Source organism: Terrapene carolina, unplaced genomic scaffold (genome assembly GCF_002925995.2).
Source record: "Terrapene carolina triunguis isolate 2854851 unplaced genomic scaffold, T_m_triunguis-2.0 Scaffold192, whole genome shotgun sequence".
Classification (NCBI taxonomy): domain Eukaryota; kingdom Metazoa; phylum Chordata; order Testudines; family Emydidae; genus Terrapene; species Terrapene triunguis.
Genome location: NW_020664543.1, coordinates 14,735,644 through 14,750,914, shown reverse-complemented (window position 1 = coordinate 14,750,914; position 15,271 = coordinate 14,735,644). Strand labels below are relative to the sequence as shown.

Below are 15,271 nucleotides of genomic sequence, written 5' to 3'. Positions count from 1 at the left end.
GAGATCTGCTCGTGGCTTTTATTACACCAGCTCTGCGGGGTGGGGGTGGTGGGAGAACGCTCCCCAGCCGGGGGCAGACGAGGCTGAGAAGGAATCGGATTTGCAACTTTGCCTGTTGGAAACGCAGGGGAGTTTCTCGGGAGGTGAGTTATGGAGAAGAAAGAGCGGGGCGGGAATTGGTGCGGCTTGTTTGCTGCCCGCAGAGAATGACTTTCCCTTATTCCCCCCCTACTGGGTCACGGATGCCTGTGCTGTAGCTTTCAAATTCTTTTAATAGGCTCAGCTCCGCTCGGGTCCCGTTCAGCGTTTTGATCTGAAAATGTTTGTTTAAAGCCGCGAGTAAAAAGAGGAGTTCAACTATCCCCTTTATCGGAGCTGCCTACTAACGTTCTTCTGCCCCGGGTTAATTTTTCCTTTACTCTTTTATAGTTTGAGTCTCTTAAGAGACGTGCTCCAGGTTGCCTTTTTTCCCTCTTTTTCATTAGACTGTTCCTCCCCCTCCTCCTTCCTTTATAATCCCCCCAGTTGGGTTTTGTTGCAACTTACTCCTTGTGTGGTCTTGGGCAAGTGCCTTGAACATCCCAGCCTCAACTTCCCCATTTGTGATACGGGAGGGTGATTAAGTATACTTGGTTTTGTTTTGGGAGGGGGCCTAGATTTCCCTAGGTCTGTATAGTGCCTGGTAGAGGAGATGCCTCAGCGCTAAGTGTTTACTGTTATGATTGTAGTGTGTTTCCATCATAGTAACCTTTGCATCAGGTTTTCCCCTTCTGAAGGCAGGGGGGTGTGGAGAACTTCCCCAGACTGCCCTTTAGGGTTGGGGTTTTTTTTGTTTGTTTTTGTTTTTAAATTGCTGTTCAGCATCTCTACTCCTCCCCTTACATAATTCTACTGTTTCCCCCCCACTCTGAGTTGTTTGAAGGAATATTTCAGATTCCTGGGTTCTCCAGGTGAATTCCTGGGTTGAAAGATTAGCTTTCTCATGTAGGGGGAGGCTTGTTTGCTATCACCGTATACAGCAAATCACATTCCAGACTATTGCCAATAAACACCGACAGGGAGCGGAGGGAGAAATACTTCTAGCTCAGGACTACATCTGATACTGCTGCACTCTTTTGAAGCTTGAGAGGTGCAGATTGTTAACCCTTGGTTACACAGAGTTCCTGGTGCCTATTATGGATCTTGGCAGCGTCTTGGATGGGGTTGGAGGAGTAGCTGGCATTCAGATATGAGCCTGCTACCTAGTGTAGATTGACTTAAAAAAAAATCTTAAGTATAAAAAAGTCAAGTGCCAGTGTGTTCGGATGATATCAAAGTGAAGTTGGGTGAGATGTGCTGAAGCAGACTGAAACCAAACAGCTTTAAGCTGGTGCAGTAACTGAGGTTCCAGGAGATGTTCTATTAACCCAATTCATGTTTGCTTATGGCAAGGAGCAGTGAGGATGGACACAAGCATTAGACTTAAGCCAAGTGGCCGCAACTTGATTATAACGTGAGGATAGAGAGAAACCCCTAAAGCAGCCTGACCTGGCAGCAGTGAAGTGGGGATGTGACCGCCAACCTGAGTTGTGATGCACATCACATTGCAACCCACTTGCAATGTGCAAGTTCAGAACAACCTAACTGCCCAGGGCCTAATGGGCCAGCATAAACCCAAGGCCTGTAATCCCATGTAGGCTACTGCATGGGAAAACCCCAAGCCTCACCATGCAAGTCTGGGCATCCCTGCAAATCCAACCCCTTCAGCACAGAAAGTGAGCTGGCCTCTAACTTGTAGGAAAGGCTGCTGCCCCAGCCCTGGGGTTTGGAGACTTGGTGTCTCCAAATAATTCTAAGTGTACCAAGCAGGGAAGAGTCTAACCCCTCTGCCAGGGCAAACACAGATGCCACTAGGCATGAGTTTAGCTGGTAAATTCTACCAGCAAACCAGTTCTCAATTTCTGACAGTCTGTCCAGGTTGAAAAGATCTTCTATTTGCACGATGTGCGCCCATAAGGCCTCACAGGCTGAGGTTCAGCATCTCAACACCTGCTGAATGTGCAGATGTCCTTGATGCCTTTCTATGGCCATTTGACAACCATTGGTCTGCATGTGCCTCTCCAAACTGCTCAGACCAAGATGCAACATCTGCTGGGAAGAGCTGCCTTGTCACAGCCCAGCCTCCCTTCGCTCCTAGGAGCAGTTCAAGCCCCTTGTCCACAACGAAAGAGTTTCCCCCAAGATGTATGCTGATGACTTCAGGAGTGGGGAGATTTGTTGCCAAAGCTCATAAATCAAGGGCATTGGCTAGTCTTATCCCACACTCTGGTCCGCATTAATCACCTGGGATCACAAGGGGAACTCAGTGGCAGGGGTATTTGGCAGCGGTGGGGGGAGCAAGAAGCCCAGTTCCACCTGGTAACGCCTTTATAGACAGCACCCTGCCAGTGAGAAACCAATCACAGTATTAGTAGTGCCAAGACTGATTGATGGTGCCCCTCCCCGACAATGTCATTGCCTGGCGAGTGCCACTGTGCCGCCCAGAGGTGTGGCTACCCTCTCAGCCCCATCCTGCAGTCACGCACTGGTGTGTGTCCCTTACCAGGCAATGAACTTAGCTTTCTTGGTTTGCCCTCTTCCCTTTGCAGTGTTTTTCCAAGAGTCCGACTCGGTGCTAATATGTGAGGGTGCAGGAGGCTAGATTTGTCTCTCCCCTGATTTACTTTTCATCACCATTTGTTAGCCTAGGTGGTTATAACATCATATGAACTTTCATATCATTTTTACAGTTGATTTTAGAATTTGGGTAGATTTGTAGTCCCAGTTATTACAACGGAACCCAACATTATAAACAGCCAAGGATGCTTCTCAGGAGCTTTAAGAAAGGGAGATCTAGGAGAATCCATGGCTCAAGTGACTGGTAACAGAAAGTGGAGCCTTGTAGCACTAGTTTGCTGGTTCTAATTTGGTGCTAATGAAGAATTGTAGCTATCTGACAGCAGTTTGGCAGCTTGTGTCAATCTTTCTTATTTTCTCTCTCTCGCACACACTCCTTCTCCCAAGATTTCATGACAGGGTGAAGAGAAGCTGCCAGATGCATGGCTGAAACATGGGCGAAGTCTAGAAATGTACAGAATGCCATTTTAAAAATGTCATGTTCGGATAAATCTAAATTTAGAGATTGGGAGTGGGGAGACTTTTGGCGGGTAGGAATGAGTGTGGTGGGGCCCCCATCCTGTAACATTGGGGGCGGAACCTCAGTTTCTGAAAGGATGCCCTATGCACTGAGATGGAGACACAGTCCACCAGCAGGGAATTGGCTTGCTGGGGGCTGAATTAAATTTTGATTCTCCTCTGAGTACAGTCACTCTGCCAGCTTGTGCTCAGCTCATTGCCTGAGAATGCTCGTGTGCTAATAACCTTCTTAATGGGTATCTTTTAAATCCCAGTGCACTGGAGCTTCCCAGTTAATTCTCAGGGCAGTATCTATGTTTGCAAGGCATAAGGAGAGAGGAAATGTTCGGCAAGGCCAAGGCGGCCTGACTAAAAGTAACCGGCTGAAATGCAGTCCTCCTAAATGGCCAGGGAAAGGGCTGGAAGCTCATCACTGGGATTCTTTAAACCTGCTGGGAGAAAAAGTAGCCGTAGTGAATATAGATTACAGTCCTATCCTGTACTGGCTGGTGGAGTGGTTCTCAGGGAGGCACTCTGATACCGTAGTGATGGCCATATCAGTATCTAGATAGACATTGAAGTCCATCACACTCCAAGAGGGTTGTTATACTTTGCACTTCCATCACACCTAATTACAGCTCCCAGCTCCCCTAAGAGAGGGGATTCTTAAAGCCACATCGAGATGTGCACAGAGAGGTTAAGTGACTTGCCCAAGGCCATGCATCGAAACGGTTACAGAACCAAGAGAAGAACCCAAGGGAGTCCAGACTCCCTGTCCCTGGCTCCAGCCCCTAGACCGTGCTCCCACTGTAGTCTGTCTCCCCCACGGCCAGGGCTCTGCTGGGGTCGGGAGGAGGCACAGCACTCAAGTAGTGGTTGAGGAAACATTCTGCCTGCTTGTGTCCTATGCAGGCAGAACACTTCAAGGGCGCCGGGGGGAGCGCACTCCCTGGAGGCTTGTGACCCACCTTTAGAAAGGGTGTAGCGTGCCCAGACAATTGCTGGTGTGCAAGGAGGGGGCAAGGCTTGTGCCCACACTCTTGCTCCTCCCACTGCTGGCTCCATTCCCTCCTGCATGCATGTGTGCCAGGACAGGGCACTCGTGACCTTCCCAGAGCATCCATGCTGGGGGTCCAATCTGATCTCCTGTTTCTTGTGCCCACCAGGCCAGCCCACAGCACCTATTGTTAGGACGTCTCCAGTACAGGGCCTGTCCCCCTCCACTCCTGCAGCCCTTTTAACATGAGGATAGTCTGACTTCTGCCAGTACTAAATATAGTCAAACTATTTGTTCTTCGGCGTGGCCACAGAAGCAGTCGCAATGGACTGTTTTAATGAGGCTGATAAGTAAATAGCCTTTGAAACCTGACCCTGCTGTTGATGTTCACAGGTACTGGGAGCACCGCTACAACCTCTCCGCTAGGGCTCTGTGACCAAGGTTCTGATCGCCCAGCAGGGGGTCTGCAGCGTGGCTGGCAGAGACGGCACCGAGAGGAATGCCAGCATGAGGGGGATAACAGAGAGAGAGAGGATCTATAACTTCCAGATGGAAAGGAGCACATAATCCCTTTGGGAAGAATTAGGGAATCATCAGCGCAGCTCAGCCTGGCGCGAAGGAAGCAAAACATGACCCCTCGATCTCTGAGAGCTTTACACAGGTTCGGTTAAGAGGCCACACTCTTCTCAATGCAAACGCTCCCGGCCCCCTCCTCCAAACTGCCTGGCTTTGTCTTGTGGGTCCCTGTTGCTGCTGGGAGTCAGTCCCCAAGCACAGAACTATTTTTTGTTTAAGTGATTGCATGTTCTTTAACCAGACTACATCCCCACCTCCGTCCCCTTCAAGAGGAAAGTGGCTCCTAGCTGCATTTATCACCATTAACGGAGAGATCTTTTTAGAAAGGCTTTTTTTATGTCCCGTGGGATTTTAAAATATTTTTCTTGCTGGGCTTTTCCTCCATTCGAGAGCATTTTGAGGAGTTGCTACGTGCGCGCCCATGGCTTTATGAACCGGAGGGATCTGAGGACCTCTTCCTTTCACTCCCCTACCACTCCATGATGGGACGAGAGCAGGAGCTGATCCAGGCTGTGAAAAATGGGGATGTACCTGGTGTGCAGAAACTGGTGGCCAAGGTCAAAGCATCCAAGAGCAGTGAGTACCTTTGCCTCTTAATGCAGCAGCAGGGCGCTGAAGGAACCTGGGCATTGCTGCTTGCTGCATCTCTTGCCAGTTGCTGTGAATTCTACTCTTAGGGCCTTGGTGTGTGAGTCCTTGGGAACAGGGCATGTGAAGCCTGGAACTTGTGCCCTGGAGTGGAGACTACTCTGCAGTCAGGGACTGGGGGTGTGAATCCAGATCTTGCTGATAATGTAAAAGATGATGCATCTAGTAGCCTCTGTGTGGGAACCCTGAAATGTGGGGGACAGATGGGGGGAAGGGTGGCAGAAAATCACCAAAGGAAAGTGAGCACCACAAATGTGGGGCATGCTGGCGCAGAGGGTCCTTCAGTCATTGCCACTTACTTCTGGTCAGATTTATCTTGTGAAAAATTACCATCCAAGCCAGTCAACTGGAACCAATTGTCAGGCCTTGAATTTCAGATTCTTTAAGTCTGGTAATGTTTAACCCTTCAGTAGTGCCCGTTTCTTTCCTGTATGCTCTTAAAGGTCAGCTGCAGAACTGAAGTAGGAATGAATTTAAGGCCGTTTCTGTGTGCTTGCACTGACCAGGCTGTGATAAAGGGGGAGACCCCTGTCACTGCAGCAAAGAAACTCATGGGGACTGCTTATGTGCGTTCATTGTTGGCCTGTTGAGTGGGAGCCCAGAGGGCCCCCCCAAGCAGCATTCAGGGCTGAAAAGGTCCTAGATGAAATATGGAAGTGGCAGGGGAAGGAGAGACAGGTGAGAGCTGGGTTAGTTTGTATAAAGGAGATAAAGGAAAGCAGGATCACTGGGATGGGGAGAGAATTACACAGCCCTATTGAGCACAACCCTCCTTATGGGGAAAAGACATTGAACTACACCCAGGAGAGGGCAGGCGGTATTGGTAGGAAACACCATGGTTAGAGTTGTGGGTGGTACATTGTGCCGTCACACCCCAATCATGCGCTGATTCTCCTAAAGATCAGGATACAAGAGATTGTGTCCTCAGTGGACGAGTTCCTGGTTAGGAGCAGGGAAGAAACCCCTGTACGTTTTGGGCCAACAAAAGAACAGGGCGTTGATAAGACCTTGTCAGCAACCCGTGTCCCAAACACCCCCATGCAGGATAATAATTGGAATGAATTAGAGGTGGGTGGGAGGGTTTGAATTTTATCCTAAAGCTGGGGCCCCGGGGTCAAAGGTTAAGATCTGAACTTCTCAAAAGTGCAGGGTGTCCAGCTCCAGAATCTTGGTTCAGCTCCTTCATTCTTGGGGTTCTTCCGGGAGTAGGTGGGATATGTGAGACAGGTGACACCCAGCGCATATAGGTGCACCAGAGTGTTGGCTAAGAAGAAGGAAGACTGAGCTATAGGAATAGCTCATATGAGTGTGAGACTCAACAGACGACGGCAGAAGGGTAGTGGGAGGAAAAGCGAACTAACCGGACTAATCAGCTGAGTGGATAAGGAAGCCGTTAGGATGAAGAAGTAAAACAGGGTAGTCTCAAGCAAGTGAGATAACTGAGCCACTGGGGAACAGTTGGTGACTCGGGGTGTGTCTGTTTGCAGGGGAAGTTCTGAATACGCCTTATGGCTTCTCCTTTGACTGTAATGGTCTGGGTTGGTGGGGTGCTGAGGGTGAAGAACCATACTCTGGATCTACAAAGCCATCCTGCTAAAATGCTCTTTAAGGCTAATGTTAAAAGACTCTCCTCCCTTCAACCAGAAGGGATATGGATTTAAGCTGGACTCTGGGCCCAACTGGTGGGGGGAAGAAAGTTAATGTAGGGAGAGGGGGTCCTGATCCAAGTCCCCAGAGACAGGTGTTCACATCATAAAAACGACCACATTTAATGGTGCTCTTGGGGCTGAATGGGCCAGGGATAGCCAGCAAACCTTTCATCCTGGGAGGTGTCCATCCAGGGCAGGGTTGTGGTGCAGCATAGGGGAAGCTTGCCCTCCTGCGGCCTGTGCTGTGCTTGTGCTATGAATACAGGCATCCTGTTGCCAGGTCTGTCAGGCTGGCACTCCTCATGAGTGCAAAAGAATGCATGTGAAAAGCTTCATAGGAGGAGGAAAGTGTGTGGGGGGGGGGGGAGGGGGGAATAATTGAGACTGACTTGGAGAGACTAGGAGCAGCTCTGGGCTGTGTGTTCAGTGCTGGGAAATCTACGTTCGTGAGGCTGGGGATTCTAAAAAGAAAGTGGGGATAAACTCTGCTGGGTCAGACACTGCAAAGCTCTGAGCGGGAGGCGGTAGGGGTTAAACTCTGAAAATCCACAGCGCTGGGGTTACGGAAACAAAACGCTCCCTAGCCGGCTGCACCAAATGCAAATTGGAAAGAACTTTCCCAGTCAGTACAAGGAACTAGCCCGGCCCATGGGGAACATCACGCACAGGTCTGCTCACCTGCTTATCGCAAGGCCAGGTGGCACGGGGCAACCTGAATGATACAGGTTTGGCAGAGGGCGGAGAGATACTTAGCTCTCAGGAGGAGGAGGAAATAAGGATCTACAGCTATCTGAGAAAAAACAACGAGGAGTACTTGTGGCACCTTAAAGACTAACAAATTTATTTGGGCATAAGTTTTCGCCCAAATAAATATGTTAGTCTATAAGGTGCCGAAAGTACTCCTCGTTGTTTTTGCTGATACAGACTAACACGGCTACCACTCTGAAAGCTTTCTGAGAGAGGCTAGTGATGCCTACAAAAGGCGAGCAGGAGCTGACATTAAGGAAGGGCTGAGAATAAGGACAACCCCAGTTTCTATCTCCAGATTAAATACTAAGGAAGAAACTAGTGAAGCCGGAACTGGCACAGCTGGTGTGCTTGGCTTGAAAGCGGAGCCTGATGAGGTGTAACATGCAATGGGGTGAGAATGCCCCGATGCTAGGAGGGGAAGAAGCAAGGCTGGCCTCCTCACCTCCATCCTAGGGCCTTAATCACCTGATGACTCTATCTCAATCAAATGCAATTGGAGAGCGTTCTCTATTGCCTTGCTCTGGTTTTGTCCCCTCCTTGCTGCCCCCAGGGGCTGAACCCCCAGCCAGAGATGGGATCAGTCTATTACATTGTGGCAGGAGAGGTCAGAAGTTTCCCCTGCTGCATGAGGCTCTGTCCCTCCACCAGAGGAGCCTTCTACTCCCAACCCCTTATGATTCATTCTCTCTCTCTTTTTGTTAAGATGCCGGGTGAGCAGAATGCTAGCTGCCTTTGTTGCTCATTAAAGCGCCTTTCCATATGACAGGCCGAGATGCTGATTTTTAAAATCCCTCTAAGAGTCCTTCTGCTGTCTCAGTGGATTCGGAGCCGCATCTCTGTGATTAGCCCTCGGGGATCTCCTGTGCCTAAAAAAAGTCGCTGCACGTAACCAAGAATCAAGCGCCAGTCTCGGCAGCGGGAACTTCAGGGACACACAGTTAAATATTCAATGTGCATATTCTTAGGCAGTGCATGGCGTGGAAAATGTTGGTGCACAAATGGGTCAGAGCACCTATTATTTCAAAGCCCTGGGGGCACATGATGATTTTTTTTTCTTGGTGGGTGAGAGCACATTAATCCTGCAGCTCTATGGGGCTGGGGGACATCAGTATGATATTGTAAGGCAGGGGGTGTGGGGGATGCCCATTGCTAGAGCTACTTCTGCAAGCGGGGAGGGGTTCTCTCTCTCAAACCATATACCTCCAGGGAGGGCATGGGCCATTGTCCGTGGACCCTACTGCTGTTGGGGTTGTCACCTGGAGCAGTGGTAGAAGTTTTAATTTCCTTCTCTCTCTCCCTCTCTCCTCCCCTTCAGTGTCTAAGCGCTGCAGAGTTTAATTGAAATTGTTAAACGACCCGTCGCGGCTTTGGCCTTTCTCCCTAGTGATCAATCACTTTCCTGGCTGGACGCGCTCGTTAACAATGAGCCAGTTGGCTGGGCAGGGACGGGCTCAGTAGCCCTAGAAAAAAAAGAGGGGGATTGGGGAGGGGGGGTGTCACAAGATTAGATTCCTGGGGGAGGAGACCAGCAGAACAATTGGGGCTGCGGCCATTGTCCCTTGGAAAGGGGGAAGTCTCTCAAGCGGTGCCAGCCGTTATGAGGGGAAGACAGAGTTTAATTCAGCTGAGCCACAAAAGCAGGCTCCTGGATGGAATTTACCAGGGGGATTTGCTTGCTAGTCGTTCATCCTGAAGAATCGCAAAATGTCTCCAAAGTTTGCATGCTCACAGCTTTGCTGAAATTTAGCCACTTCTGCGGTGAAGGCAGTCAACTAGTTTCTCCTCTACTTGCATGGAGGAGGAGAAACTTTAGACCAAGCACGCTGGGACAAATCCATACTCTCAGGGAAAGAGCTTTAATATCCAGGCAGGATCCTGGATTTTAAGGCAGAGTCCAAGAGAACGGGTGTTTCCTGCTTCCAAGTTCCCAGGAGGTCTGTGAGGTTCATTTAATTCATGTATGTAAAGTGCTTTGAGATCCTCAGATGGAAGAGGCTCCAGTCGGGCAAAACAGTATTAACTTGGAAGGATAAAGAGCAACATCAACCCTGTTAGGCTTTGAACCTGATTCTGTGCAGTCCAGATATTTTCAACCTGACGTTGACCTTAGACATCCACAAAGCATCTAGCGTGGCTTTCTGAGCTCCCAGATCTCGTATGTATCAAGTGTCCTTCGTTAGAAGGCATGATACCTGTATTTTAGCAGGTTATTTGCCATTGTTCTGGTCCAGGGGTTCTCAAACCTTTCTATCATGTAGATTCTGTTCTAATCGAGTGCTAGTAAGCTCTCCAGGGCAGGTCTCTGTTTTGTGTTTGAACAGCACCCTGTGCAGTGGGCTCCTGGCCTATGACTGGGGCTTCTTTGGTAATACAAATAATTCATAATGAGCTTGTCCAGTGGTCTCCTTTCCTTCCAATGGCCACTTCCTCCTCCATTCAGTCACATCAGATCCCTGTGGTAACTACAGCAGTCCCTTGTGTGGAGTAGTAATGTTAGACATGTATTTTTAGCCACTTCTAATGCGATGCAGTAGCTGGAAACAAACAGGCGAGCTAGCACCATGTGACCAGCGAGCTCTGCACGGACCTCACTTTGATAACTGCTTTGCTAGTCTGTCTCTCCAGAATTTCTCAATGGCCTCCTCTCCTGCCTGCTTTCCAGCTGTGGAGCGTTGGCGGGGTGCAGTGCGGGGCTTACCCCTCTGGCTGCTGGTGCCACCATTCTCTTTCTGCCATTGACAGAATCGCACGGGTAATGCCCCTGTAGAGCGTTACCTGTCCCACAAGCCATCTAGTCCAGTATCCAGTCCTTGACAGTGGGCGGCGCTAGTTGCTTCAGAGGATGGTTTAAGAACCCTGCTGTAGGCAGATGTGAGGTAAGCTGATCCCGCAACTGGCTATCTCCTAATCCTTAGTAGTTAGTTTGGCTTAAGCTCTGAAGGATGAGGCTTAATATCTCTTCCAGTATTTGTTAACTTTAACTGTTGTAACTCTGGATGTTCTTGTTATCCATATAAATATCCAGTCTCTCTTTGAATCTTGTTGATTGCGTTTGCCTCAGTGACATCCTGTGGTGGAGAGTTCCACAGTTTGTATTATGTGTATGTGGGGGGGGAAGTATTTATTTTTGTTGGTTTTGAATTTGTCATCTTTTAATCTTGTTGGCTGGCCCTTTGTTCTTGTGTTGTGAGGTGGTGAGAACAGATCTACCTTCTTGATCGTGTGCTATTTTATAGATTTTTTTCGCCTCTTATTCACCTTTCTAAGTGAAGGAATTTCATTCTCTTCATGTAAGAGTTTCTCTAGGTCCCTAATCCTTCTCATTGCCCATCTCGGATCCCCCTGTAATGCCATATTCTTTTTGAGATGGCGTGACCAGTAAGGCACATGTTATTTCAGAAGAGGCCAAACCATTAATGTGTGTGTCCCTGCTTAAAAGCTAGTCCTCTCCTAGATGGTGTGTGCTGGCTTCCCTGCCCCATGAGCTGCTTCCACTTCGGATTGCAATTATCTGCTTCCACTTCGGATTGCAGCTCCATTCATTGCTCCATCAGCCCCATGTGGGAACTCATTCTCTTTCTGTGTGTGGAGGAAGGATGGAAATCATCCGAGTCTACTGCTGCTGAAGCAGCAGAGTCCATAAACTTGGGCCAAGCCATTCTTTCCTATACAGATCCTCTGCCTCTGTCGGGTAACAAAGCAAGAAGTCGCATCTTCCACCATGGCTTTCTGTTCAATCTGAATCACCCAGGCCATTAGGCAGCCAGGGCAGGATTATTTCCTGTTACATTATGCTTGGTTTGTGTTTCCTCTAGTCTAGTTTTAAAACCCCGAGGCAGCCTAGTTTCTATTCCTGGGCCTGCCATCGACTCAGTGTGTCACCTTGGGCAAGTTCCTTCACATTCCTAGACTTCAAGGGTTAGCGCCTGACTCTCCTTAGTAAAGTGCCGAGAGAGCTACAGAAGGAAAGTGTCCTAGGAGTGCTAAGTATTAAGTGACAGAGATTCTACTGCTTCCCTTGAGCGTCTATTTAAGAGCCTTCTAAAGCGTGTGGCAGTATTACATGGATCCCTGTAAAAACTTCTTGATGTGAGTGAGAAGGAGAGAGATGGCCTTGAAAAGTTTCTGTATGTACATCTCCCTACTCCTAAACCACTGCTTGGAATAGAGTAAACTGTAAGGCGGAGAGACTAATGGTGTGTTTAAAATTATTTAGTCCTCCTCTTCCTCACCCCCGCCCCCTATCCCACGGAGGAGGTCTATTCCAACGCTTGCCTAGTCGTGTGCCAGCCGTCGAGGTCGCTTGGCATTCTCTGTGTTGGGACCTCTGGAATGCCAGCTGCTTCTCGCGGTGGGCAGGGTCCTGCTGACAGAAGGAATGCGTTCCTCACGCCTACTGCATGCTTCCACTTGAGCAGAGAGTTCAGCTATTTGAGCTGGGAACGATTTTTATCCCTCGTTTCCAATCTCTTTACGGGTGGTGGGGGGTGGGGAAGAGAGCAGGAGCAGAGTCTGCAAAAGGCATCAACTTACTGTGAATGTACGGTGTCTGTTCAAAGCCTGCCTCTAACGTTTGTTGTGCTTGGAAAAGGGCCATCCCTGTCCTTGGCTAGTCGGGCCCTGACTGGGCTGCCTTTGATGGGCCGAACGAACGTTAGCAAAGCTGTGGCTGCACTTGCTAGCACAATCAGAGACGCCTGAAGCAAGTAGGGAGATAAGGGGCCTGCGGGAGGGGAGGTGGTTCTGGGATAGCGCTCCCTTCCTGGGAATTGCCCAGCTCCATGGGGGAAGGGGGCTGGGATTGGGAATTGCTGCTGTCCCTGTGAAGCCACCAACATGTCTGTCTGATCTTCCGGGTGGGTGGCCGGGGAGAGCTGTCCTGGTGGCGATCAAGGTGCACGGGCAGTCTCTGCCCTTTGTAGAGGCAGCTGGAGTTAAGCTTGGTGGGGGGAGGGGGAGGCTGTCAGCCCATACGCAGGTTTCCCTTTGAGTTAGTGCAAGAATTCAGCTGCCAGCCGCGGAGGGCAGGCGAGGGGCAGCCGCTCGCATTTCGCTTGACCTCTCGTGAGAAGCATCAGAGTGCCTCACTGAACGGGCAGGGCTGCCCCTTGGCGCCAGGCCAGCGCTGCATATAGCTCCGCAGGAGGAGGAGTGTGTTGCTAGCAGGTTCGCACCGACTGCAGCAAGGCCTTTTGGCAGCCGAGGCCCCATTTGAGTCCTGTACGAACTCCCGAGAAGCAGCCAGCGCTCTCCTCTCCCTGGGTGAGAGACCGGCTCCCTTTCGCAACCTGCTGAACAGGGAGATGCTTTAATAAACGGGCCAGTGGCCTGGGTGAAAATCCAGCACCCTACTGACTATAGGGCAGCCCTGAGTCAGACCTCTGTGCTCACCTGAGCATAGGCAGGCATTGCTGTGTTTGAGGGAGGATGACTTTACCCTGCATCGTTCTGCAGTGCCCTGCCCTGTATCACCTCCCCCAAACACTCTCTAATGGGTGTTTTTCTGGGTACCTCTGGCAGGCAGGTCTTGGCATTGCTGCCGTTGAAGGGTTGCCCCTCATAGGCGTGTATTGGCATTGCAGTCTCTGGGTTTGCACCCTGAGTGAAAGCTGGGCAGAGCCATCCATGGTTTCTCTCCCCCCTATCTGGACACAGCCAGTCTCATCTCTTGGCTTCCCTTTCCCGGCAGCGCTTTGCAATACCAAAAAGTTCCTGCAGATAGAAGGTGAAGTTCTACTTCTGGCACTGCTCCCAGAGGGTTTGGCTGTCCTTATTCCTTATTATAGCTTAAAACATCCCAGGGCAGAGCTGGGCCACGCTGTACTCAGGGAAGGAGTATTCTGGGGAGCCATACGTGTGCGGGTGGCTGAGTTCGGAGTGTCCCTGCCCTGGCACAAGGAGGCTTGTGGAGCTGGATTCTGTGCTTAGGGCAGGGAAGAGATTGTGGGCTTCATTCTGGGCACTACCTCCTGTCCCTTTAAGAGCTGCATTCACACTAGCCTGGTGCAACCCCATTGATCTTCCTGAGTACCTGCACCAACAGGAGGCAGGGCTCTTGCAGCTGGTGGGAACTATCCTGATGGTGGGTATTTCCTATGCAGCGAGTGCAGGATCTGCTGCTTTGGGGCTAGCTGGAAAGTCCGTCTCCTCTTCACTCCCTCCTGCTCGACTGTTAAACTCCCCATCGCCCCTGAATACAGGGTCCCTGGTATGGATGCAGCACTGTGCAGCCGACCGATGGGGGTCTTCCTAATTTGGGCATCTCTAAGCGCCTCCCAGTGGCACTGCCCCAGCCATAAGCTAAGCTAGACAAAAACATCTTGCCCCCTTTTCCCCAGGAGCCGTATGAGAGATGACTTGAGCAAACACCTCTGTAAAGAGGGCAGATCCCCAGAGGGCTGCGTTTGAGGAGAGGGCAAAGACACGGGCAAATCCTAAATGCCTCCCCGTGACTCCTCAGTTCGCTGGCAGGCTAAGAGATCCCTGCCACTCTGTTCCGGCGGGCCCTGGAGCAGCAATTGGGATGCGCAGATGATAAGGATGATACTGATCAGGCTGCAAGCTGAACGAACGCTGCGCAGGTGTGCAGCCTGCAGTCTCCAAAGAGTTAACTGCGTTACGGGGCCTGGCACGAGGGCGTAAGGACGCTGTTCTTCTGCATCCACAGTGTGGCCCATAGGACAGTAGAAGAGCTCATTATGCAGCCGTGGGAGCAACTGGAGAAGAGGGAACTCGCTTAGCTCACAAAGGCCAGAAGCCTCCTGTTCTGTCAGGCTTTACCTGGGGCGTTCCTCAGCTCATCCACACCAGGCTGGGTCAGGGGGCTGGGACTGCGGACGTGGAACTGTCTTGTTTCCTCTGAAACAGTGATGCAGAAGCCGAGAGTACCCTTTCCCTCCTGCACCCACCTGGCCTGCCAGGGCAGGGGCAGCTTGGGATCCGGGTGTACAGATCTTGCCGGTTCCAGTGGCTGGCAACATCCCAGCTGTCAGAACTGCAGCAGCCAGTGGCCTAAAGCTTCGCTGCCCGCAAAAGTAACTCCCCTGGCCAAAGCCTGTCTCCTAGCAGCTTTCCCAAGGAAACCTCCCTCGCTGAAGTGATTCCTGGGTGGCCGCATGACAGCTTGGAATTTGCTCTGAAGAGAGAGACAATTGCCAGGCTGCAGGGTGGGCAGCCTCTGAGTCTCCAGTGGGCTCCAGGTGGTTGGGGCCAAACGGATGGAGCCACGGACGCCGGGCTGGCAGCGTGGTGCCAAGACCTGGGAGCTTGGCTGCTGCCCCGTCCCTAGAGCCCTAGTGCTTTGTGCTCTTACCAAACAGATGGGATGGTGTTTGCATTACAAAGCAGCGGGGGAGGGGCTGTCCCTAGCATCTAGCAGTGGGGCCCTGCATGCAGATGGACTCCCTTCACCCCAGCCTGCCCGAGGAGTCCCAGCTCCCTAGCATGTGCACGATACTGCTGCCCCCATTTGTGCCCAGGTATGACGAAGCCTGGCCAC

At 50.8% G+C, this 15,271-nt stretch overlaps 1 protein-coding gene across 1 annotated transcript in view; it reads left to right on the top strand.

Moving 5' to 3' along the window:
• Positions 1 to 4,475: 4,475 nt before the first annotated feature.
• Positions 4,476 to 15,271, top strand: part of CASKIN2 (CASK interacting protein 2) — a 69,401-nt gene continuing 58,605 nt past the window's right edge. Inside the window, 1 exon segment of the mRNA XM_029912147.1 lies at positions 4,476 to 5,302. Within this exon segment, the coding sequence (XP_029768007.1) occupies positions 5,206 to 5,302 (97 nt within the window). The 5' untranslated portion in view covers positions 4,476 to 5,205.